The sequence below is a fragment of the Lissotriton vulgaris genome, chromosome 2_1 (genome assembly GCF_964263255.1).
Source record: "Lissotriton vulgaris chromosome 2_1, aLisVul1.2, whole genome shotgun sequence".
NCBI classification, from domain to species: domain Eukaryota; kingdom Metazoa; phylum Chordata; class Amphibia; order Caudata; family Salamandridae; genus Lissotriton; species Lissotriton vulgaris.
This window is the reverse complement of record NC_141687.1, coordinates 2,041,333,567-2,041,361,017: the sequence shown is the minus strand read 5'-3', so window position 1 is coordinate 2,041,361,017 and position 27,451 is coordinate 2,041,333,567. Positions and strand designations below refer to the sequence as shown.

Here is a 27,451-nt window from a genome sequence, read left to right as displayed (position 1 = left end):
GTCTGGCGTGACCGGGTAATGACTGTTGGTGTGTTGTGCTTCTAGGCACTATTTTTACCTAAATCTTTAAAATTGCATATCGCTGGTTCTGCTGATTGGATTTTTGTCATTCTGGTGTCAAATAATTTATTAATCCTACTCTATTCTTCAAAATTGGTGTGGGATCTTTCTTTTGTCGTGTTTTCACTTTATTACTGTTAAAGTGCTGCATAAGTACCTTACATATTGTCTCTAAGTTAAGGCTGACTGCTTTCTGCCAAGCTAATAGGTGGTTAAGCACAGGGTTAAGACTGTGGTAGTTGCTTGAGAAGGGCTCACACCCCCCTCAACCAATAACCAAATTTCTCACAGCCACTATTGGTGCACATTGGTTCCCTCGCACCACATGATGCCACTCCATCTGCAGCACTCATTACAGTGGCATAGCAATGAGGCAATGGGTATTAATACCTAGAACTAAATTGGCCCCATAAGGAACAGCCATTTGCAAAGCCAATAGGTCTTGCCTATGCAAGCTCTATTGGCTTTTTCAATGTTTTTTAGCCATATTGTACAGCAGCACTGGTTGCTGTGCAGCATAGCTTAAAGTATAAAAGAAAGGCACCGTGCAATAACACTTTTTTCTTTACTTTCAGCCATGTTGTACCGCAGACGCACTGCTGCGCATCACGGCTAAAAAACATTGACAACGCCAATAGATCTTGAATAGGCGAGACCTATTGGTTTTGCCAATGATTATTTATTTATTGCAAATTTCGTATTGATATAAAAAAAAGTCAGGCACATACCAGCATTATTTTGAGAAATGTGTACTTAAATTCGTGATGCAAGTGACCTGACACAATCTTATTCTAGGGCCCTTGATAAGTAATGGACGTTACAAATCAAGAGCTGGTGTTGCCTCCATGTGCAGAGTTCAGACCCTCCCAGTTCCCTACACACAGAGTAAATGCACTCAGTGTGAACGCCACAGACGAACAGCTTCAAGTTTAAATGCACCCTTTCTATTCAAAACAAAATGTCACTATATCAATAATCATAGACTTTAATTAATTCCTACCTCTGGTTTCTGTGTGTGTATGTGTGTATGAGTGTGCCAAATCTAACTATGTGAAACCAAAATCCTCCAAAAGCCCCCTGGAACGACCTACAAAATGAAACCAGCTGCCGTCACTGACAAATGAAAACAAAGGAAATGAGCGTGACGAGGTAGCCAGCCAATAGTAAGTAACGGGTGGGCTCGTATCCCTTTTGAGATTATTTTTTTAAGAATAATAGATCTCTGCGACTGCGCATGCGCTGTCTCAGGTGAGGCCCAACAAGGGCTCCTCCATAAGGCAAATGGGCCTCATGTCCTATCTGGGCATTAACAGACAGCCATAATTGGAGTACAGTGGGCCCCTTATGCTCCATAGTGGCGCTGCACCAATGACAACTACGGCGCTTTTGTGAGGCATTTTTCATATAGCAAAAGTGTGTCACAGGTGAAGACGAAAACCGCTCTAGTCAAATCAGCACTGCACCTCCATGCTTCATTTACGGAAATTCATAGAAACACACGAGAATTGCATTTTCAGAACAGTCTCCTCGTGTGCCAATGAGAAGCAGTAAGATACCACTAGTAGAATCAGAACATTTATGCTTTGGGTATCTTCCCTTACAGTGCATTCAAAGATACGTAAGAAATTCTGTCACGTTATGAAGATTGCACGTTGTATCCTGTAAGTAGCATACCTGTTTTATGTTGCGGACTCCCACATAACTGTTTACACACAGCTCGTTTGGGAGGACAGGCTGTTTTCTGAAGTGCTTGCGTATTTATGTAACAAGGGTCATCGAACAGATCAGATTTGCCTGTGGACATCCCCATGGACTCATCATGTTCTCGCTTCTGTGAACTTGCAGCACCCTCACCTGCAAGGATAGACAATATAAGATATGAGAGATGCTCACGTTAATTGCACATTCGAGTACACCACAGTTGGTGTTATTTATATAAAAAATAAATACATTGCTTTATGAAGAGTTTTGGGTATATCGAGCTAAAAGGATAAAAAGATAGTATATTTGTTGTGAGGGCCGCCCTACGTTTCCTGAAGCGGGCGCCATGTTGTAACTGGTTGTGATTGGAGCAATGTCTGGAGAGTGGCACAGTGCTATTACAAGAAGAATATCTCAGCTCTTCTGCTCTGGCAGATTTGTTTATTTCAAGCAGATTGGCCACCTTACATATGTTCATATTATAGAGACATTGAATTAACCTCTCCTTCCTTTGAACTGGATGTAAGGGAGCCCCACAATCAGACCTGGTTCTGGGTTGTTTAATACATATACTAAACGCCATGACAAAATGCTTGGAAAGACCTTATATTTCCCGTTAAAAACATTGTTCAACTACTATCTTTACACTAAATACATCTCATTATACTTAAGCCTTGAACATTGCCCCCCCTGTAAGTCCAGATCTTTTGCATGCACTTTAAGGGACATACGTATTAACCAATTTTGCAGTCTCAGATACTCCAATTTTCAAAATGGAAGCACTTGCAACTACAAATTCTTTATTTTCTTTTGTAAGAATCTCATTTAGGAAGTCAGCAAAACGTATACCAACTCCTTAAATGGGATTCTGAATGGCTAACGAATCACAATTTGGATGGGCCCGTGTTGTAGGGGAATGTTTCAGACTGCGAATGGGTTCCATATGAATCAATGGATTGGTACGGAATTCCAGTCGCAAACCATTGAAAAGTTACCATCTCTCATGTTCGGGTGCTTACACTTTTTCAAAAGGGTAGGGGCCCCTTTGGGCATCTTTGCCTTTGGAATTTTTGGAAAACGTTTCTGGGGGATTAGGCAGTGGCTGAGGGGACCACTGACTAAATACTAATTATGTAGGGTGGATTGTAACCCAATCTACATCGTATAATCCTAAATGAATAAAACAATAAATTGAGCAGTGTTTGGTATGCTGTGTATTACCAATGAGGGGGCACATATGCAATGATCACAGACCCTATGCTTCACTTCAGTCACCAAAGCTGGAAAATTGACCAAACGCTGGTTTTTCTGTTAGGTACACTTTGTGTTTGGTAATGTTTTCTTTTATTAACTTGCAGGCAGTTATTCAGAGCGGAATACAGGCTGCCTGCATTGATCTCAATCTGGGCAGAAAATAGGTATTATAGGGAGGCCCATACAAAATATAAGAACATATTGTTATAAAACTTGTTTAGTGGACACTCCTAAAGAAATCATCTTATTACATTACTATCATAAATATAAATTTTATCTAATCACATGCTTTCCCCCTGCCCTCCCCATCAACCTCCACACATCGCCACTGCCTCTCCCATGTTAATAACAATAGCGACCCCGCCCAGCAACAATTCACTCGCCTGAAAGTTACTGAATCCCATTGCCAGTGCTTCTACACCGCATGAGCTGGTAAACACCGTGGCCCTCATTCCAACTGGGCCACTAATCCCGATCCAGCGCCAGGAGGAGTTTCCACCCGCGCAGTAATACTGCACTTCTCCCACTCCAGCTTAATTTTACCAGGAAAAGCCTGGCACAACTTGTGCAAGAAAAATACTGCATATTGCAACTATTGCCACTCATATAGGAGCACAACATGCAGTGTCATCACATTACCTCCAGTCCCAAGTGCAGAACACGGAATGGGGAGGTACTACTGCACCAGTGGATACATCACCCGGCAATGTCAGTTTACCGGGTATGGTATTACCCTGTGTAGTGACAGGACATGTAGAATGAGACCCTCTGTATTTCCAGCTCTCCAGCAACCAGCAATCTGGCAATTAATTCCCTTTGTTGTTCCCCATGCAGACCGTAATTGGCGTTATTGATCAGAAATTCATATTTCTCATGGATGGAGCACACCGAACCTGAACTTTCGTTTGGCATCATAATAGTAGATATTACTCTCCATCAGAAAAATGTCATTTATTTTATTATATTGAGAAAGATGAGATGACACTCGGTTGTAGCAGAATTCAACATGCACATGCACCATACTTCTATGAATCTGCACTTCCTGTTATGATCTCCGTTTTTATGTTCTAACCTAAACAACATTGTGAGAAATCTGATGCCAAATTTCACATGTTGGGGGAGCACATTTTAACTAATTGGTGACATGAGGAATGTTCTGACTGAATACCCCATTTTCAGCAAAGATTAGGAAAATACACCACCGGGGGATGTTGCTTTCCCCTGAATTATATCTATTTTGGGAGCTATGTACTCAGAACTTATTAAGTGCTGAACATGCTACAAATTTGTGGAAATTGTCAGTAACAGTTTCTTCACATCTAGGACACTGCAAATGTATTGTCAGACTTGACCCATGTATTTACTTTAGTGGTAATTATGTCATAAATATGTAGTATAGAATTGCAATTTGTCATCGTCAGAAAATTATGTTTATTTTTAAATGGCAATAGTATATACTCATTATTTGTTTAACACCAAAGTGAATGCTTAAACGTAACAGTCAAATCTAATTTCACATTTTCATTTTTCTGTATGCCATTGCGCTTGTCGCTAAAAAATCAGATCATAAGGTGCATACAAAGAGGACAAAAGAGACATAGAAAGTAGTTTGCTATTTGATTCTGCTCAAAACATTCTGGATTTTGTGTTTTTATCACAAACGTACTCCCTTATAAATAGCAAAAAGAAGTACTGAGGACCAAAGCCCTGGCATTAGAGGCCGCAGCTACAAAACTGTCCAAAAAACGACTTGGTCCCAGTTTAATCCCACTGTTGAAAGTGATGAAGGCAAAGATAACTAACTCATTGACGAATGGCCATGAGATTATGAAGGGAACCACAAATACTCTTCTAAATAAACAAACAATCAAAAAAATGTTAAATGTGCATTCCACCTGCCAAAAGCAGCATCTCCGGCACAAGTCCGCCTCGAACTCGGTCTATCTGACCATCACGGCATTGAGGCTGAAGCATTTATAAACTTTTGCAATAGACTGCATCACACCCAGGAGGGTTCCTTGGAGGGCAGACTATGGCAAGAAATTCAGAAAAGTCATGCCAGTCACAAATATGGCTCCACCTGGACCACAGTTATTAAGGAATTCTGGGGAACAAACCCCTCCCAGCTAGCATTAAAAGCAGTTAACAAGAAGAGTGTTAGGTTGTGGTCCTTTCACTCGGATAGGGCAATATTGTCAAGAAGTAAACACGCTTGGCTTGGGCAGTGATTGCCAACTTTAAACTAGGAGTTGTACCGCTTCATTTATCAAGCACGTTCGCACTTTATATCAAACGAAAGTTCCTGGCCCTGAGGTTGGGTAAATGACCTTTTCTAAAGAATCTCCCAGAACGGCGCCACCAAAACAATCATACCCAATGTAGGCTGTGCGGCTACCACACCGAAGGAATGGAAGATATAGTTTGCTTATGCCCCGCAATGCTTACTTTTAGGGGATATTTACTGCGAGAAGAATGGATAAGGCTCGGAATTCGATCATGCCTTCAAGCAATAATAGCAGCCTTTAACCCGGACAAAACGAAGCTGAATATCGGGTTAACAAAATTTGTTATCAAGGCGTTAAATCTGTTGGAAGTCATTGGTGCCGCTAACCACGCCCCACTACAGCAGCACAATATCCCATCATTGGACGCAGTAACAGTTTGTCGGCCATTAATAAACTGTTGCCCAAAACTCAGCCCTAGAGTCGAACATTAACTGCTGAGAAGTTCTGCGGAGTTTTAAGCAAAATGTTAATTGTAACTTCAATATTTTTAATTACGATTTCTTTTAAGAATATGTTGCTAGCGTTTTTATATTGTAAGGGTTTTAATTAACCAACAATAAAGTTCTTGTTCTTCACTTAAGACTCAAAGTACGCCCATCTACCCTCATCGAACTGCTACTCCCTTATATGTTGATATTTTACAAACTTTTGCTGTGGCATTAGATTACTTATTGCTTTCCAGATGAAGATTACGTGGTTTATTGATGACAGAATGCTCCAAATGTCTGAAGCTATTCTGAAACCCACTGTTAATTACCATAGACTTCTTTTTTGAAGACCTTGACATGGCAGAATTTAAGCATGGCTATCTTCATGTTTTGGGAAATATCGGGTCTATTTATGGCAAGATGCCACAAAATAACACCAGTCTGGGCTTCCCAATAATTTATCTGTAGACCCGGAGTGGTCTTCCTATGTTTCAAAGATAGATGCAAATACATGATGAACATAGAGCAAACTTTATTAGATCCAATTACATTTCTAATAACTGTTTGCATGGTTTGAAGATATGTGTAATGATTCAGTCTGCCATTGTTGTGTGTCCTTTCCCTTTATGGTTTTCTGAACCCTGGTTTACAATACCAATGAATGTATGTATGTACGTATATACTCGTATTTATATAGCCCAGTCCAAGCTTTCACATACAATGAGGAACAATTCCGTTAAATTCAAGGTTCAAGAGGGTAGAGAGTGTGTAAAGTATCTTTATCTGAATTCAAATGTCGATGGAAGGCCCCGTTTTATGATAGTTTGAGTTTGCCTTTTGAAGTATTAAAATTCAAATTCATTTCTCGCTCAACAGAAACAAATGACTATAACTTTATAAGGTATATGCAATTTGTAGTGAAACTAAAGAATTTAATATGTAATTGTCAAGAAATTTTCTAAATCTTTATTTTATAAAAGTAAACAAAAGGCCACCTAAATATCCACTCAACTTCGAGTTAATAAACACCATCGAAAGGTGCTGAACAAAGGCCACTACATATTGAAGGACATTGCTTAGAGGAACATTTCTACAACGACCTTGCCCAAGAAGCGCTATTAACCTAAGTCAAATGGGTGGTGAATCCTTTGTATTTATTGGGAATGAGGGACTCCAAGTCAAAAATGGTGCCCACTCTTTTTCTTCTGTGTCTCCACATTTCTCGTTGAGATGGAGGGGCATGGAGTACAAGGGTCTGAGGAGTGCTGCTGGCCAACATGAACTCTCTACCAGCCTTGAATTCACAGGAAGCAAACATGAGATTTTAGGGGTCGTAGACTCTACCATAGTTTGTGGAGGTCAATTTTCAATGATGGTGGATGCATATTAGTCTTGGGACGTCTTGCACTTTAGGCAGCAAAAATGCTCCATGAGAAACTTAAATGTCTCCTATACAGTACTTGGTTTTGTAGTAGATCTATATCTTGAAGACTTTTCTGCTTCCTGGAAAAAGAAGAAGATTCAATTTTTTCTGCTCATGTGAGGTTATCACAGTTAGACTGAACTTGACTGCCAGCGCTGGAATATACCTCCCAACTGACTCCTCGGACCAGTGGCTGTATTTTATATGTTGTTTTCCCCACTTTTCTGTTGTGATAGACCCAAGCACCTTAATGTCTGTTTGGCTTGCTAATTCTGAAGACCTAAAAAAGTGGACATGCTTGTAAGCTTGAGAGCCTATGCAGTCAGAGAAATGTATTTCAAGCTTCCTGTTTGTTATGCATGCATTAAAGTCTGCAAAAGTTCAACTGTGAATTTCTTCCAGTAGTATACAGAATAATGGAACATGACTGTTGAAGTGCTTATAACTATTGCAACGTCCACTGGAAGGCTGGGATGAAACCCTAACATCGAACTGATGGATGCACAAGCTCATCATCTTACCTCGTAAATGCTTCCCTGGATTGGATATTCCTCAATTAATGTATTAATTAAATGTATTAGGGCTTTGCTAATAATAAATCACACTGTCACAAGAACTTCCGGCCATTTCTCCCTGCTCCCCTTCCCGGCCAAGGTCTTCGAGAAAACCGTCAACAGACAGCTAACCCGATACCTCGAGGAAAACAGAATCCTGGACCCTTCCCAGTCAGGGTTCCGCAGCCAGGAAATCCATTGCTGCCGACTGACCCGGCCACCCCTGGCTCCATGACCCCAGCGCGACTCGGCGCTACCGGTAGTATTTATTTTATTTTTTTCGAAATTTTTATTGCGCAAACGAATACCCTGGGGTGTCTCGGCGCATGAGGAGCTAATAGAGATCAGTCATCAATTTACTGGATGTCAGACATCAGTTACTGGTTAAACAACCACGTTTTTAAGAGCCTGCGGAAAGTCATCAGGTTAGGGGCTGTTTTAATCGCCAATGGCAAAAGATTCAAAAGTTTCGGAGTAGCCACCAAAAAACGCCTATCTCCCCAGGTGGCAGTTCTCATGCGCGGTACTGAGAGGAGACAGGTATTAGCAGATCTAAGTTGCCTCTTGGGGGTATACAACTGAAACGCTTCTGTGAGGAACCTGGGTCCGACGCCATGCACTGCCTTATAGGCAATACAGAGAGCCTTAAATTTAATTCGGCTCTCTACTCTCAGCCAGTGGAGGTAACGAATGGCGGGAGTAGTAGTCTGGCGGCGAGGGATATCAAGAAGAATCCTTGCAGCCGCATTCTGAATAGACTGTAGCTTCGTTAAAACACGCTTCTGAGTGTTTAAGAAGAGGGCATTCCCGTAGTCTATTTTTGAGAATACTAAAGTGGAGACCAAAGTCTTCCTAGTATCCGGATTGCGGTACAAGGGGACACTAGGCAATTCGCGTGCTCCGCCCTTGGGCCCGAGAACAACAGTTAATTACCTTCTCCCGCTACTCCATGTCCTCGACACAATCAGTCCAAGTCCCTGGCTCTGCTGAATCGAATTCATCTCAAGCTCTTCTGTGAGCTTCTCACCTTACGCTCTTTGGCTAAAGAGGCTTATATTCTAAGGCAATTATTGTTTTGTCCTGATGATGGACCCCATCATTTAGTAGGGGGTCCGAAATGCCGTCGACTTTTTGAGTACCATATACCTGTGTCATAAATCACTGTACAATGCTATGTAATGGTACCTACAAAAATTTCTCTGTATAACTGGATTTCTACAGAGATTGCTGCTCTTGCCTTGCAAGCCCTTTTGTGTGTTGTCTGTGTCTATGTATCGTCGTGGTTGGGTACAGGCTTGTGCCCCACGCACGTGAATTGTTGAAGGTGTTATTTTGTGTTTCAAATTCTTATTCAAGTAAAAACTTTGAAGATCCCTGTCCGGCTGGGCATGTCTTCGGCAATATAGAACTGGCTGAGTCTATATATTATTTTTCTACTATCCTTTGTCTCCTTGCTTGGGACCACTGTTGTGTTTGTATAATCCGCAGCAACCACAGCACAGAGACTGCCCTCATCGCCGCCACCAATGACATAAGGACCCTGCTGGACAACGGCGAGACCGCAGCACTCATCCTCCTAGACCTCTCAGCCGCCTTCGACACTGTCTGCCACTGCACACTACGCACACGCCTCCACGCTGCAGGGATCCGAGACAAGGCTCTGGATTGGACCACCTCCTTCCTCTCCGGCAGAACCCAGAGCGTCCGCCTCCCCCCCATTCCGTTCCAAAGCCTCAGAGATCATCTGCGGCGTACCCCAGGGATCCTCCCTCAGCCCGACGCTGTTCAACATTTACATGGCCCCGCTCGGACATGTAGCCCGACAGCACAACCTCAACATAATCTCCTACGCCGACAACACTCAGCTGATCCTCTCCCTCACCAAGGACCCCATCACAGCCAAAGCCAACCTCCACGAAGGAATGAAGGCCATTGCCGACTGGATGAAGACCCGCCATCTGAAGCTGAACTCAGACAAGACGGAGGTCCTCATCCTCGGCTACCTCCTTTCAGCCTGGGATGACTCCTGGTGGCCGACGGTACTGGGGGCAACCACGACACCCACCGACCACGCACGCAACCTGGGACTCATCCTCGGCTCAACGCTCTCAATGACCAAGCAAGTCAATGCCGTCTCCACCTCCTGCTTCAGCACCCTCCGCATGCTCCGCAAGATCTACAGATGGATCCCGACAGATACAAGAAAGACAGTCACCCAGGCCCTCGTCAGCAGCAGCCTCAACTACGAAAACGCCCTATAGGCGGAAGCCCCGACCAAGCTTATCAAACGATTACAACGCATCCAAAACGCCTCGGCATGACTGATCCTCGACGTACCATGCCACGGCCACATCACCCTCCACCTGAGAAACCTGCACTGGCTCCCCGTCAACAAGAGGATATCCTTCAAGCTCCTCACCCACGCACACAAGGCACTCCACAAGAATGGCCCAGTGTACCTCAACAGACAGCTCTCCTTCAACGTCCCCAACCGGCAGGTACGCTCTGCCGACCTCTCACTCGACACCATCCAGCGCATCCGAAGAACAACCACCGGTGGGAGATCAATCTCCCACCTCGCCGCCAAGATTTGGAACACTCTCCCACTGAGCCTACGACAGACCCAACACCTGCTGACCTTCAGGAGGATACTCAAGACCTGGCTGTTGGTATGTAGTGCGCTTTACAAATGATTGATTGATTGATTGTGTAAAGTATTTTTTGTATGCCCTGAATCTCTTCAGTGGAGGTGACCATTCTTTCAATATCCTGCATAATGCTTTATGGACAGTTACAACAATAATTCTTTGTGCCAGTACCATCCATATTGGTGCTCTTAAGAATATGTGACTCTGGCCTCTATAAGTAATCGGTATGAAGCACCACAATATTTTAATATGTTTGTGATGCTTTAAATGATTTGTCTCAACAGCTGCATTCATCAAATGAACAGTAGGCACCAGAGATGGACCCAGATAATAAACAAGAATCCTGTATCTAATGTAGGCTGTTACTGTAAACTGTGCATGGGTAAGGTGTTGCATATGTATGGGATTAGATGTGCGGTGGGTGTCACATACTTATCACAACATTGGCTACCTACTACTTTCAAAAATACTGTACAACAAAGCATATAGCAAGATTTAAAGTACATTGAGTTTGCCTTTGGGCTTTCTGATGAGAGTGTCACTTGTTTGCATTAAAGTATTGCAGACATGATTTACAACGAAAGAAGGGTGCACTGCATCCACTGCATCAAAATATTGTGATTGATCCTCCAAAACATTAGGACATGATTATGTGTATGCCAAAGCAAACCATGAAGGCATTGAGCCTCAAACAAAGATGCACATTATAGGCTAATCAGGGAGGCACATGATTCACAGAGCAATTCAACATTTTCCTTTCATGATGGTGATTTTACTGATCACACGATTTAGGTACCACCTACATGCTACATCACTTGACGTGGCCCTGCTTGCACAAAATAAACACGGATGAAACTTGAAGCAAAATGTGTCCAGCATGTTTCTATGTCACTGCACATACATATCCTTCATACAGTCCATTGATACCATTTTTGTTGGGGCATACTAGAGCGTTGGAATTGGTATGATGGTGTGCCAAAGTGTACACTGCATGCATCCGACCTTCAATGCATTATCTATATATTGCCCACACATTCACACATTATGTATTTGTAAGCTATTACCAGCTCTCTGTTTCTTGTTCCCTCAGGTAAATGCTCTTTGAAAATCTGGCTGCTGAAACCGAAATTAGCCTACCCTCTCTCTAGAGTGTGCAACTGGGGTGCTTCAGCAGCGAAGCAACCTTGTCAAATCATACGGTATCATGACCACTAGCTTCCTGGCCAGGTGAATGCTATGTTGCATAAGCTTAGATATAGACAGGTTCTTTCCTGGACTCCTAATGTTGATTTCGTGCATGCATCATGCAAAGTGCTACGAACCTGTTCTGTTACATGTGTGCCAGTAGCAAATGCTGATTTACAATCAGATAGTCTTGTTGATCAACTATTGAGGTGATTATTCGTTCTTTAATCGTATGACAGGGTTTTTGACGCTGTGGGCTTGTTGGATATAAACAAGCGTCAGATAGCAGAAAAGAGCAACTCATGATAGACTATCGAGTCGCAGCCAGAGGGATGTGAGGTCAGTGGAGGACGCACCCCATGGCATTGGTGGGTTGGAACTTTTTAAGGTTCCTTACCGGCGAGTTTATTTGCATTCTCTTGCACTGATTATTCAACTGAGAGGGCTCGTATGTCTCTCCTTTGATTTTGGAGGGATTTTATCGATCTAAGTTAGTGTGGGGTGCCCTACCATACTCTATACTGGGTGATTTCCACAGAGAGAAGTGACAGCTGTAGCGTGTGCTTCCCGCCTGCCGCTGCCCTCAGCCTCGCTGAGCCTGCCTGCTGACCCCGCCCCCGCCGTCGCTCTGTGTGGTCTCATGCGATAACTGTGTTTTCTTTTTGATTAATCTGTTTCCTTCTTGTCTAATTTAGCTTTTTTGCCCCTATTCTCTGTATTTGTGTGCCCCCCTGTGCTGTTTTCCCTGTAGTTGCCCCCTGTGCCCACCCGCCCCGCTCCCCGCCGCCGTGAGAGCTGCCACGCCCCCTTTTCCTTCTGTGCCCTCCCCGCCTCCCAGCTGCTCCTCCCTCCCTCGCACTTGGCCATAAATGGCGACCGCGCGGCTCAGGTGAGTGTGACCTACTCTTAGGACACCCCCGCGCCGCACGGCCACCAGCTGTAGCGTGTGCTTCCCGCCTGCCGCTGCCCTCACCCTCGCTGAGCCTGCCTGCTGACCCCGCCCCCCGCCGTCGCTCTATGTGGTCTCCTGCGATAACTGTGTTTTCTTTTTGATTAATCTGTTTCCTTCTTGTCTAATTTAGCTTTTTTGCCCCTATTCTCTGTATTTGTGTGCCCCCCTGTGCTGTTTTCCCTGTAGTTGCCCCCTGTGCCCACCCGCCCCGCTCCCCGCTTCCCGCCGCCGTGAGAGCGGCCACATCCCCTTTTCTTTCTGTGCCCTCCCCGCTCCCGCCTCCCAGCTGCTCCTCCCTCCCTCGCATTTGGTCATAAATGGCGACCGTGCGGCGCAGGTGAGTGTGACCTACTCTTAGGACACCCCCGAGCCGCACGGCCACCAGCTGTAGCGTGTGCTTCCCGCCTGCCGCTGCCCTCAGCCTCGCTGAGCCTGCCTGCTGACCCCGCCCCCCGCCGTCGCTCTGTGTGATCTCCTGCGATAACTGTGTTTTCTTTTTGATTAATCTGTTTCCTTCTTGTCTAATTTAGCTTTTTTGCCCCTATTCTCTGTATTTGTGTGCCCCCCTGTGCTGTTTTCCCTGTAGTTGCCCCCTGTGCCCACCCGCCCCGCTCCCCGCTTCCCGCCGCCGTGAGAGCAGCCACACCCCCTTTTCCTTCTGTGCCCTCCCCGCTCCCGCCTCCCAGCTGCTCCTCCCTCCCTCGCACTTGGCAATAAATGGCGACCGCGTGGCGCAGGTGAGTGTCACCTACTCTTAGGACACCCCCGCGCCGCACGGCCACCAGCTGTAGCGTGTGCTTCCCGCCTGCCGCTGCCCTCAGCCTCGCTGAGCCTGCCTGCTGACCCCGCCCCCCGCCGTCGCTCTGTGTGGTCTCCTGCGATAACGGTGTTTTCTTTTTGATTAATCTGTTTCCTTCTTGTCGAATTTAGCTTTTTTGCCCCTATTCTCTGCATTTGTGTGCCCCCCTGTGCTGTTTTCCCTGTAGTTGCCCCCTGTGCCCACCCGCCCCGCTCCCCGCCGCAGTAAGAGCGGCCACGTCCTCTTTTCCTTCTGTGCCCTCCCCGCTCCCGCCTCCCAGCTGCTCCTCCCTCCCTCGCACTTCGCCATAAATGGCGACCGCGCGCACGCGCAACGTTGACGCGAAGCGGGCGCGCCGATTGTGCGCCGAAGGCGCGCCAAAGGTAAGCCCGTCCGCGCCTGGCCCGCGCCCAGCACCCGGACCCCTGGCCCCCGCAGACACCAGCCCACCCGCCGGACCTACGACGCCACCGAACTCTACGCACTCAACGCCAGTCGAATCCCCGGATGCTACCGAGCCACCCCGAGACGCACCCACGGACCCTTCAGCTGCCACTCCTGCAAGTTCTCCTGCATCCGGTCCTGCACTGCACCCGCACCCACCAAGCCGAGCACCAGCAGCAACCACCTGAAGTGCATCCTGCTCAACACCCGCTCCGTCCACAGACACGCCGTAGAGCTCTGGAACCTGCTCGACACAACATCACCAGACGTCGCCTTCCTCACGGAAACATGGATGAACGCCTCCTCAGCACTTGACATCGCCATCGCCATCCCGGACGGATACAAGATTACCCGGAGGGACCGCGGCAATCAGACCGGAGGAGGCATCGCCATCATCAAAATATAATAAGTAAATAAAAATATATATATTTTTTGAATGAATTTCACTTGCACTTTTTCTGTCACTTTTTGTGTTGACTAAATTTGAGATGTACACACATTATTGAATGATCGGCCACTGCAGGAACATCTTTCTAGTTTTGTGGCATCGCCATCATCCACAGGAACACCATCCGCATCACGACCAACACCGACGACACCCCCACCCTCACAACCGCCGAACACCTGCACTTCCAGATCCACACCGACCCCAAGACCATCCTCAGAGGCACCCTCATCTACAGACCCCCGGGACCACGCACACAATTCAGCGAAGACATTGCCGACTTCATCAGCCCGCACGCCCTCCCCTCCGCTGACTACATCCTCCTCGGGGACCTCAACTTCCACCTGGAGAACAACAATGACCGCAACACCACCACCCTGCTGACCAACCCCGCCAACCTCGGTCTCAAGCAGCTGGTGACCACCCCCACCCACTACGCCGGACACACACTCGACCCCGTCTTCTCATCCAGCAAGGACATCACCTTCAGCCACGCCACCGGACTCCACTGGACGGACCACAGCTGCGTCCACTTCAGCTTCAAAAAGAACACGATCCACCACCACCAGCAACAGGTTGCACGCAGAAGCTGGAACAAGATCACAGCCGACCAGCTCGCCGCATCCCTGAGCCAGGACCCCCCCGCCAGCTCAGCGAACCCCAGCCAGGCCGCCAACAACCTCACGAAGTGGATCAGCCACTGCGCAGACGACCTCGCCCCCCTGAGGACCCGCCTAGCAGACCCGGCAGTAACAAAGCACCATGGTTCACCGACGAACTCAAGAGCTCCAAGAAGAACTGCCGAGCCCTCGAGAGAGCCTGGCGCAGAGACCCAACACCAGACAACATGACCACCCTCTAGCTCGCCACTCGAAAACACCACCAACTGATCCACACCACCAAGAAAACCGCATTCAAGGAACGACTGGACAACAACGCACACAACAGCAAGGAACTATTCAACATCGTCAAAGAGCTTCCAACCCCAACGCCGGAAACAACGACATCACCCCATCACAAGACCTCTGCAACTCCCTCGCCTCCTACTTCCACAACAAGATCGCAGACATACACAACAGCTTCATCACACAGCCAACGCACCCCACGACCGCACCTGCACCCCCCGCCACCACCCTCCGCGCCTGGACCCCAATCAACACCGAAGAAACCCGCCGCACGATGAACTCCATCCACTCCGGATCTCCAACCGACCGCTGCCTGCACCACGTCTTCAACAAGGCCGATGCTGTCATCGCACCCCACCTGCGGGACATCATCAACACCTCCTTCGACACCGCCACCTTCCCGGAGAGTTGGAAGCACGCCGAACTCAGCGCTCTACTGAAGAAACCATCAGAGGACCCCACCGAACTCAAAAACTACCGCCCCATCTCGCTCCTCCCGTTTCCAGCCAAAGTCATCGAGAAGACCGTCAACAAGCAGCTGGCCGCCTTCCTCGAGACTAATGGATCCCTCGACCGCTCGCAGTCTGGCTTCCGGGCCAACCACAGCACCAAGACCGCCCTCATCGCCACCACTGATGACATCCGAGCCCTGCTCGACAACGGGGAAACAGCGGCCCTCATCCTCTTGGACCTCTCCGCAGCATTCGACACTGTCTGCCACCGCACCCTAGTGCAGCGCCTCTGCAACGTCGGAATCCAAGAGAAGGCACTAGAATGGATCATCTCCTTCCTCGCCGGAAGGACACAGAGAGTCCGCCTCCCCCCGTTCAGATCAGAAGCCATCAAAGTCATCTGCGGCGTTCCTCAAGGATCCTCGCTCAGCCCCACCCTCTTCAATGTCTACATGAGCCCCCTTGTGGCCATCGCACGCCAACACAACCTCAACATCATCTCTTACGCCGACGACACCCAGCTGATCCTCTCCCTCACCAACGACCCCGCCACCGCCAGAGCCAACCTACACGAAGGGATGACAGACGTAGCCGAGTGGATGATGAACAGCCGCCTGAAGCTGAACTCGGACAAGACGGAGGTCCTCATCCTGGGCTCCTCGCCCTCCGCCTGGGATGACTCCTGGTGGCCCCCTGCCCTGGGCTGCGCACCCAAACCGACATACCACGCACGCAACCTGGGCTTCATCCTGGACTCCTCCCTCTCCATGACCAGACAAGTCAACACCGTCTCCTCGTCGTGCTTCAACATCCTGCGCATGCTACGTAAGATCTTCCGGTGGATCCCCACCAAGACCAGGAAGACGGTTATCCAGGCCCTCATCACCAGCCGACTGGACTACGGCAACTCCCTCTACGCCGGAACCACTGCCAAACTCCAGAAGAGACTCCAGCGGATCCAGAACACCTCTGCAAGACTCATCCTCGACATCCCCCGACACAGCCACATCTCCGGACACCTGAGAGACCTGCACTGGCTCCCGGTCAACAAGAGAATCACCTTCCGTCTCCTCACCCACGCACACAAAGCCCTACACAACCAAGGCCCAAGATACCTCAACAGCCGCCTCAACTTCTACACTCCCACACGTCAGCTTCGATCGACCAGCCATGCCCTCGCCGCCATCCCCCGCATCCGAAGAGCCAACACAGGAGGAAGGTCCTTCTCCTACCTGGCCGCCAAGACTTGGAACTCCCTCCCGACCCACCTCCGCCTGACCCAAGACCACCTCGCCTTCAGGAAGCAGCTCAAGATCTGGCTGTTCGAGCAGTAGCGGACGTCCCTCCCCAAGCGCCTTGAGACCCTCCGGGTGAGTAGTGCGCTATATAAATGCTTGATTGATTGATTGACAAACACTGAATTAAGCTGTGGATCTCACACCACCAGAAGTACAAGGAATCTCTGGTGCTTGATGAACAATAGGACAAACAGCGTTTTGTCAATCACCTTGATAAAGTCTCAGTGGAAACACGTGTTGGCATAAATGGCAACCATTTATGATGGATGTAACAGCAAAAAGGAAATAATAGGAGTCAATTTGAAGAAACTGGGTATAGTGGACTTTGTTTATCTCGCATGAACTTGGAATTTGGAACGATCTTCACTAAGTGGTCAAATTGTCTAAGGAATAGATTTCTATTTTTGGGTCAGAAACAAATCACGCAAACTGAAAATTGTTTGTGGGATATAGGAACAGTGAAGGGTGTGCATGAGTTTCTCTTTTCTGTTATCTAGTTTGTATACTCAACAGGTTTCTGTTGAGTACATTGCATCTCTTGGTAGTAAGTGCATTGAAGCTAAACTTGCACCCTAGTAAAAATTGAAGGATATTTCTTTATTGATTCACAATGTACTATTATTGATGTGGAGACAGAAAAAGACTTCTGATTGTTTGATTGTGCGGTTCCTTTCCCTGAAAGGGAAACACTACTACCAGTTTTCAGCATTCTATAAGCTAGCGTCATCCCCCAGTTCTTCATACTGATTCTCATCATCTATTTCCCTGTTTTTCTTTTCAGTGTCTACCTTGCCCTGACTGCCCTTTTTAACTGGGGTTGTGTAAGGAACAGTAGCTGGGTTACATTTGCGGGGACCTCTATTCTCTGACTTCCTGACCTCATGTTGGAGGTGAGGAATGCTGTGTTGTGTTCTAAGGGAGCTCTTGTATCGAAAAAGAGGACACCCACGTGCCATCAGTCCAGACTATTATTTAATCACAAACACAATGCTTTAATCAATGTGTATAAATATGTAGATTTATATTATTAGTCGGAACTGCTATGAACACAGCACATCACAGAAAATAATACATAAATATATGAACTTCTCTCATTTACTTAAACACGACATAAGAAGAACATAAACAACAATTTGAAGTGTCCAACACATATACGCATCATTCCAATTTGAGTCCTTTGTTCACATGAGCTTTTAATAGCAATCCACGCTGTCCCAGGAGAGGGTTATACCCTTTTTTGGCAATATACCCGGTGTCCATAATATTGTTTCTCCGTATTCAGGATGCCATCTAGTGTGATTTCACTCTTTTCTCCTCTGAGGTAGTAGATGTGCACCTTTGTTCTTAGCATTGCTGGCCAGCCACATTGTTTATTAGTCATTGCCAGTGTACTCGCAGTGCACGACTAATTTATGTTGTTTTCAAGTACATGAACAAGTCAATGTGTGTCTTCAAAGCGGCGCCTTTTCATACCTGCAACCACTCCACCATGTCCATATTGAACACCTTGTCCTCCAGGGACCAAGATGTGACTCAGGTCTCTGAAGGTATCTGACTGACTGTGAGGTTTCAGAGAAGGTGCTGATTCTGTTTGGACTGTTACTGCCACTTTTTAAAAATTGTGCTTGACTCAGAACATATTGGACATAGGTGTCTCCCGGTTTGCAATTGTGCCTCACGTTTCCTTCTCTCCGACTTTGTTTGTTTTGATACTCAATTTTGTTAGTTTTTAGCAAAAGAAAACCAGTGAAAAAATTAAACAGCACATTACAGCAATGGTAGGCCGCAGCCACATTATGTCCCTGGAATTTGGTACGCTTTGCAGTCCATGATCCCACGAGGCCACATACAATGGAGTAGAGCATGCTTATTCTATCTGACCCAACCATTTGCCCCAAACCTTGCGATGTTTAGCTGGGCATCCTCTGGCTTCGTACAGAGGTTTCTCCAGTGCTGCACATTAGTTCACCCCCTTGCGCCACTTTGTTATACTAGGTGGGGTAGGGCTTTTCCAGTTGGCAGATCTATTCCTTTTGGCCAGCACCATGGCCGTGCCAAGGAAGAGTAGGAAGAGTTTGTCAGCCCTGGACCCATCTAATCCATCTGTGACCCCCAGGAGTGTGTTCAGTGGATTGTGTGGGACCTCCCATCCAGGACCTCGGTGAGTTCCCTCTCTGGAGTCTCCCAATATTGCGTTAGGATGGGGCAGGTCCACACCATGTGGTAGAAGTCTGCCTGATCTTGGTCGCAAAGAGTACAGGAAGGAGTCGGTCTCAAGCCAGCTCTATGAAGAAGTTTTGGGGTCAATTAGGCAACGTGCAAGTAGTACAGTTGGACCAGGCAAAGCCTGGCTGGGGTAGTGATGGTTTTGAGTGCCATCAATGCATCCCTCCAATCCTCTTCCTCTCAAGAGGTCCCACCTAGTCCTCCCATTGACTCCTGAGCCAGCCCAGAGTGGTTGGAGTGTTGTTAGTTAGAGAGCGGTAGATGCGTCTGACCCCCCTTTCCCCAGTTTTCCCATCATGGTTTGTGCCTCTGGGGGGCTCTATTCTGGCAGCGTTGTGCCATTTGACATTAGTGTGTGGAGGGCCTGGCGTAGTTGCAAGTATCTGTAGAATTGTGATGAATGGAGGGAGTAGCGGGTTTTCAGGTTGTGGAAAGTGTGCATATGGTTGCTGGCCCACACACATCCCCCAACTGAGAGATACCAATCAGATCCCAAGTCTGGAACCCCTCCAGTTCACTAACCTCCCCGAGCCAGGTGCCCTGCCAGAGCAGTGTGCATTGGGTTAGTTTGTTTGTCCACTGTGTGTGGTGCAGGGAAGAATGCCAGGCCAGGAGAACTGCTCCTGCCACCACAGGCAGAGTTCTGGGTAGAGGCCCTCCATACATCATCACCTGGATCCTGGGAATGCCCAAGTCATTCAGTTCGACTCTGTATGCCGGGTCAGACCAGCCCCATTAAACCAATCGTGCAGAGTGAGTAGGCGGGTTGCAAGATAGTACAGGTATAAATTGGTCATGCCCATGCCTCCTTCGAAGGGCGGGATCCGTGATTTGGATAAGGCCATTTGCGGTCTCCGTCCATCCCAGAGGAAATTAGTGGCTAGACTGTCCAGTTCCTTGAACCAGGTCCGTGGGAGGGGGAATGTGGTATTTTGGATCATGTTGAAGAATCTGGGAAGGATCATCATTTTGAAGAGGGAGACTCTGGCCCTCTTAACTAATGGGGTGATGTTGAGCGGCCAGGTGAGTTCAGGGAGCAATGCGACCCAGATTCCCAGGTATTTAAACGATTGCCGCCTGATATGTATTGTTGATTGCCAGTCAAAACAGTCTCTCGATATATGCAGCGGGACCAGGACGGACTTGCTTGGATTCAGTCGTAGACCGGAGACCTGCCCGAAGGAGCGCAACTCCTGGAGACATTGGGGGTCAGATTGAGCGGGTTGCACGAGGAAGAGCAGGACATCGTCCACGTACAAGGCGATTTTGTCTTCATTTGAGTTCTGCCACTTCCATCCTTGGATTCGGTCTTCAGACCGAATGAGGCAGGCCAGGGGCTCCTTCGCCAGGGCAAATAGGAGAGGCAAGAGGGGGCAGCTCTGCCTTGTACCTCTCCTGATTGGAAACATATCCAAAAGCAACCCATTGATGAGCACTCTTGCTTGAGGTCTTGAGTACAGGACCTTAACCAAGCTGCCAAATTGTTGGCGCAGGTCCTTTTCGACCAGTACATTCTTGATGTATTGCCTATAAACAGAGTCAAAGGCCTTTTCGGCATCAATTAGGAGCAGTGCTAGATATGGAGTTAATAGTTGGCGATTTAGTAAGTCCATGTGGAGACGTCAGAGACAGTGCCTAGTCCCCTGTGATGGTATAAATCCACATTTGTCGGGTGGATCAGTTTGGTGAGGTAGGGTCTCAGTTGCTGGGCCAGGACAGAGGCAAATATTTTAACCTCTGTGTTAATGAGAGCAATTGGGCAATATTCGGCGCAGTTCGACGAGGGTGGTTGTGTTTTATGAATGACGACGATGGTGGCAGCGTCTGTTTCTGGGGGAAATGTGCCCTTCTCAGCGGCTTCAGCGAATAAATCAGAGAGGTGGGGGACGAGTATCTCCCGGTAGGTGGTGTACTATTCCTGTGGGAGGCCGTCTAGACCTGGAGTTTTACCCGATGCGGTATGCGATATAGCCTTATTGATTTCTTCCAGAGATAAACTTTGGCTGACTCAGCTTGGGAGAGGCAGAAGCGTTCCAGGTTGTGTAACTCAGAGAGGGAAAGCTCAGAGTTTACAATAATAGGTAGCAAAGGTCTGGGCCATTGCTGGGGGAGAGCGGTGGATGAGGTCCTCAGAGTCCCGAATTTCTGGGATAATACGGTTGGCCATGGGATTTGTGGCTAGTCTGTGTAGAATCTTCCCATTCTTGTACCCCCAGCCGCACACTTTTTTTTTTTTACTCTTTTTATTTAAAGCTCAATAGACAGTACAAAACCCTTTTACCAAAGCATGCATTGGTTAGAAGGACAAATGACAGGGTGAGGCGGAAATCATTGTACAAAAAGGAGGAATCCACCTTAAAAGAGTGTGGTAAATTTAAATTACCTATACTTAATTTATGCGGTAAAGTTCAATAAGAATAACTCAGTCAAAAAGAAGAGGCAAAATCCGTGATATTTGAGGTTTCTCAAAAGGGGTTTTATTCCTTAAAAAGGAATTGGTATTGGTTCGAACCAAGGTAGCATACCATTCCGTCACCACATAGGTTTGGGAAGGGACTGACAGACCATACTTTATTGACAGTTAATAGTATATATAGTCAATGCATTACAGTAACGGCAGATGCAGAAGGCGTAACAGCTGAGAAGAGAGATAAGAATACACATACGTAATGAAAAGGCGTTACAATAGGCGTGCATGAAGGCGTGTACTAGAAACGTCATTAAGAAGATATCACAAGTGGGTGGATCCACAAGAGAATCCTGCAGTGTCAGCAGAAATACATGGCAGAGATGCGCGCGCAGGCAGCATGACGTGTGATTGACGTGTAACTGGAGGGTGAAGGGGACTTGACATTTAGCCCTACATGAGGAGACAGAAGTCTGGGATGTCAGATCAACCTAATCCCAAATCGTATCTAATATCTCGTGTTTAAGGAACTATATTATCTGGAAGGAAAGGTCTCTCGGGCAGAGGCTATTCTATACTAACTGTGAGTGCGTGTATAAGCGTCTACGTGTCTGCATGAGATGCGAGGGGCCATGGGCCTACCATGGTAACAGGAGCTATGAATTACTTGCACGGAGACAGTGAGGCCGGGCCCTTTGCTCTGCAGCTGGAAGGATGTTTACTTGAACTACTAGACAGGAATGTATTTTTCGAGTAGCGGAGCAGATAACTTGAAGGTTGAATACAGTCTTGGCAGGCAACAGGCCGAGCCAAGCACCGCTAGCCGCGCAGGGAGTGAGACAAAGGTCACAGATACAGATGCAGGCCCCGGCTGAAACATTCAGAGGCAGAAGGCAGGAAAAGGCTCGATGGCAGAATTCAGGGCCTACTTCGCCAGAGCTGAAAAACGTGTAAAGTACACCACATAAAGACGTTGGCAAGGCATACTTAGGAACGGAATATTCGACCCATTCATGGTGGATCTGAAAGAGGACATGTTAACGTTGGACGCAAATGTATTTGCGTCTTCATAGCTGGAAGTGGAGGGAACATACATGTACTTGTAGCACGTACACGGAGTCGTTGGGGTCTAAGATAGGGGACACAATTGATCATAAAAATTCATATTTCCTCAAGAGCATCCTAATTTAGACTGCTAAAGCCTCTCTGGCTTCCTCTATAGGCGCGCCACGGCGCCCATACCTTCTTCCATTTCTTTATGCACCCTCTACTTTTATAGACTGTTTCCTCTGCTCTCTGGCACCAATCAATGTCTTTTCCCCAGTCTGTCACAGATGGAGGAAGTGACACCCCATCCCCTAGCAATGTTGCGTTTCGCGATCCCCTCTGCCAAGGTGAGCCATATTGTGGCATATTTAGGCTAAACTGTCTCTCCCTTAATGATAAGTAGATGCCATTTTGCATCAAGCTAATAACACTACTGGCTTTGGACTCTCAGCAATAAGGCCAAGCCTCTCTACACATCAGAACTACACAACTGCTAATACTGCTACATTACTTATACTCTGATTCATGGGAGAACATATTGAAGATCCAACAACATGTACCTTAGACTTCTTTTTCTGTCTGAAATCAATCTTTTTCTTTTATTTAATTTTTCACATATCAAAATTTAACATTTTCTACAAATCCATCACATTGTTAACATTGCACCTTGTAACAAAATCTTATTCCATAAAAACTTATCACATTCAACAATTTACCTTTTTCATACTCTCTGTAAGCTCTCTTTTTTCATTCACCACTCAACACACATACATACACACACTTTACATGTAAATTTCTTTTTTCTGAAAACTTTTTGTCCTTATTTGAAAAACCAGCCCTAGTAAGCGATATAACAGCACGTAGATTAACCAAAACAAAGCAATTGCACTCTGTTTTAGATTCTTATGGCTGGAAAACAAACTGGACCTGGATTTGTAGAAAATGTTGAATTTTTATATGTGAAAAATTAAATAAAAGAAAAAGATAGGTTTGTTGTTGCGTGGAGGACCCCTCCTTACATATTTCACGACTTTGACAAAGTTACCTACAGATATTATTAAAACATGAACATATAAGTATATTCCTCTTCGATGACACGTTGCCTCTGGACACTGATCGATCCAGGGATCCGGATCGCTGTGAGGGGCAGTAGTTGTTCAACATTACCTGATCTCCAGGGTGCAGACCGGCACCTGTGGGTGAGCCCGATGCTGCCCGGCGAACTCCCGGCCCCTGTGCGGCTTGGGCGACCCCGCCCAGGCAACCCCAGCCCGGGCCCTGAGGACAGGGCTGAGTCATCAATCCTGAGGGGGCGCTCCTGGGTTAGCCAGGTCCAAGCTGCCTCAAGAGACTCAAAGAAATGAGTCTTGTTTTGGAACACCACTCGGAGGTGGGCCGGGAAGAGCAATCTGTATTGGAGATTCAGAGCGCACGGCTTCTGTTTCACTTCAATGAATGAGCGCCTCTGGGCCTCCAGTGTGTAGGCAGGGAAGATCATAATGGGGTGGCCACGATAAGTCAGAGTCTTTTGGTAGCAGGCTTTGCTCACGATGGAATCTCTATCTTTGAAATTGAGGATATGGGCCTATGCGGTGCTCCTGGTGGATGTCTGGGAGCCAGAGAGCGGTGGGCCAGTTCCACCGCGAACCATGCGCACAAGGAGTCTTTGGGCATTCAAGATCTGACCCACTGATCAATGATCTCTCCCACTTGACCCTGTTTTGTTCCCTCTGGAAACCCCACCAGGCGGAGTTTATTGCGCCTATTTTGGGCGTCTTCTGCCCTTTTATGCAGCTGTTTATTGTGGGTCTGTAAGCGGGCCACTTGTTCCATTAGCTGGGTAACGTCGTCCTCGACGGTAGGAATGCAGGATTCCATTTCTGAGCTACGGGTCGTCGCATTCCGGAGATCCTGTCGGAGAAGAGCCATATTTACTTGGACCTCGCCAATCTTGTTTTCGACTGAGAACTGTGAGGCGCTGATCATTTGTAGGACAGTGTTGTGATCTGCATCAACCGGGGATGGTTTCTCTGGGGTCCCGGCCGCAGTTCCCGTGTCATTGGTTGTATATTCGTCCATCTTGGTCTGTGTTGAAGGAGGTTTGGGCCCTCAGTCCTTCCCCATGGTGACAGTCGGGCGCAGGTGGCTTCAGTTCCGGCCACTCCAGAGTGTGGATTGTTGTGTCTGAGGGTGAGAGTAGTCTCTGGTCCCTTGACCAGTATGTGGAAGAAAAATGAGGCAATCAGTTCCAGTGGTTCAGGGCCACCTCACCGCGCCGCTGGTAGGCACAGTTGAGTTAGCATGTTGGTGGGACGCTCTCTGGGGGTCCCAGCAGCTCCGAGCTCCACACTCTTTTCTGGTGCACTGCATGACGGAGAGCAGCACAGGGTTGTCAAGGTGCTGGGGGAAGCCCCGGGGGCCTAGAGTCAGGACATGTGTCAAAGGCGAGGGGGCACCAGGTGGGGTGGCCAGGACCTCTAAGAGCGCTTCCAGGCCCTTGGTCTGCACGTCGGGTGGTCAGGCTAGGCAAGGGCCCTCATGGGCGTGGTACAAGGTTCTAGGGGGAAAGTCAGAGGTTTGGCGCGCTCCCTGCGGAGGCCCTTCACGGAGCCGGGCGACCATCAGCCCAGTTTGCACCTTGTAGCTTCAGGCCTTGGGGATCCCACCAGGTCGCTCCTACAAGGCCGCTGATCACCACTCATGGAAGGGTGCAACGATTGGTGGTGATTTGCCCAGGCCCACATGTGGTCCTGTGGGGCCTGGATCGGGGTTCGGCGGGCCACCCCAGGGTCCACAGCACTCCCCCGGAAAGATCTAATTATGACCGGGTGGCCCATATGGGGCGGGGCAATGCCCATCATCGTCCCCGGCCCTCAAGCCCCACCGCACTGGGTCCAAGGAATTGCCTCCTCCACTCGACTTCAATGGCCCAATTCCTGGCCAGTTGTCCGCCTGGCTCGCCTGTCTTTCTTGGGGCCTTTATGCGGCATCTAGATGTCTCTGCTCACCTCATGTGCAGAGGGTGACAGCTGGCCCAAAGCGATCAGGTGTTTTGTGTTCCTTCCACTGAAGGGTGTCTTCAAGCCAGCACCGCAGGATGGATCCAAGGGCCGCGGGCTGCCGCAGTTCGTCAGGGCCTCTATTACACACATCGGAGCCTGAGTCCCGAGGGCCCAACCCCTCCCAGGGCCGCCCCTGCCACACCAACCTCAGGTAGGCCTCCCCGCTCACTGCTTCCACTGCAGCGGGGTCTTCTCGTCAGGACTGCCCAACTCAAGTCCAGGCCGCAGTCCCCCGTACTTCGGGAACATGGCAGGGCGGTGTGAGGACCTCTTCTCGAGTCCGGAGACTCCGCTGTAGGGTGTTTTGTTTCTTGGCCACACGGGGCCAGGGGGTCCGAGGTGCCCCCTGCGGGGCTCCGCAGGCGATGCCAGTCACCAGCGCTTTGCTGCCTCAGGCCACAGGCCGCACCACTATCTTGCAAGGGTACTCGAATTCAGGCCTCTCAGAACGAGCCGTCTGCGGCCACCAATCGGTGCCACTTCTTGTCGGAACCCTCCGAGTGGCCCCAGCGGGTTGTCACAAGACTTTTGCCAGTTAAAGCTATGCTGATGAAGAAGGATGCTTAGGCGGATATTGGAGGGGTCTGGAGCACTCTTAGAGTGCGACCGCCATTTTGACGCTTAAAGGCACACCCCTTCTCTCTGACATTTACTGCAAAACTCCAATTAGCTATGGGTCTGATTTTCAGATGTCATCAATCAATCAATCAGTCATTTGTTAAGTGCACTACATAGCCGTGAGGGTCTCAAGGCGCTGGGGGGGAGGAGGTGGGGGCCGCTACTGATTGAACAGCCAGGTCTTTAGTGTCCTCCTGAAGGTCAGCAGGTCTTGGGTCTGTCGTAGGCTCAGTGGGAGGGTGTTCCATGTCTTGGCGGTGAGGTGGGAGAATGATCTCCCGCCAGTGGTTGTTCTTCAGATGTACGAGATGGTGGCGAGTGAGAGGTCGGCGGAGCGGAGCTGGCGGTTGGGAGTGTAGAAGGAGAGCCGTCTGTTGAAGTAGGCTGGGCCGGTCTTGTGGAGTGCCTTGTGTGCGTGGATGAGGAGCTTGAAGGATATCCTCTTGTTGACGGGGAGCCAGTGCAGGTTTCTCAGGTGGGGGGTTATGTGGCCGTGTCGTGGTACATCGAAGATCAGGCGTGCTGAGGCGTTTTGGATGCGTTGTGGTCGATTGATGAGCTTGGTCGAGGCTCCCGCGTAGAGGGCGTTTCCGAAGTCGAGTCTGCTGCTGACGAGGGCCTGGGTCACTGTCTTTCTTGTATCTGTCGGTATCCATCTGTAGATCTTGCGGAGCATGCAGAGGGTGTTGAAGCAGGAGGAGACGGTGTTGACTTGCTTGGTCATTAAGAGCGTTGAGTCAAGGATGATTCCCAGGTTGCTTGCATGGTCGGTGGGGGTCGGGTCTGCCCCCAGTGCTGTTGGCCACCAGGAGTCGTTCCAGGCTGACGGGTTGGAGCTGATGATGAGGACCTCCACCATGTCCGAGTTCAGCTTCAGACGGCTGATCTTCATCCAGTTGGCGACGTTCTTCATTCCTTCATGGAGGTTGGCTTTGGCGGTGATGGGGTTCTTGGTGAGGGAGAGTATCAGTTGAGTATCGTCGGCATAGGAGAATATGTTGAGGTCATGCTGTCAGGCGACGTGTGCAAGCGGGCCATATAAATGTTGAAAAGTGTCTGGCTGAGGGAGGATCCTTGGGGTACGCTGCAGATGATCTTGGAGGCTTCGGAACGGAACGGGGGAAGGAGGACGCTTGGGCTCTGCCGGAGAGGAAGGAGGTGGTCCATTCCAGAGCCTTGTCTTGGATCCCTGCGGCGTGGAGGCGTGCATGTAGTGTGCGGTGGCAGGTGAAGGCGGCGGAGATGTCTAGGAGGATGA

General features: G+C 48.4%; 1 protein-coding gene across 1 annotated transcript in view; it reads right to left on the bottom strand.

Annotated features, from left to right (window-relative positions):
• Positions 1-27,451, bottom strand: part of SHC4 (SHC adaptor protein 4) — a 349,519-nt gene that overhangs the window by 5,372 nt on the left and 316,696 nt on the right. Inside the window, exon 10 of the mRNA XM_086958275.1 lies at positions 1,735-1,914. Within this exon, the coding sequence (XP_086814401.1) occupies positions 1,735-1,914 (180 nt within the window). The remainder of the gene's footprint in view (positions 1-1,734; positions 1,915-27,451) is intronic.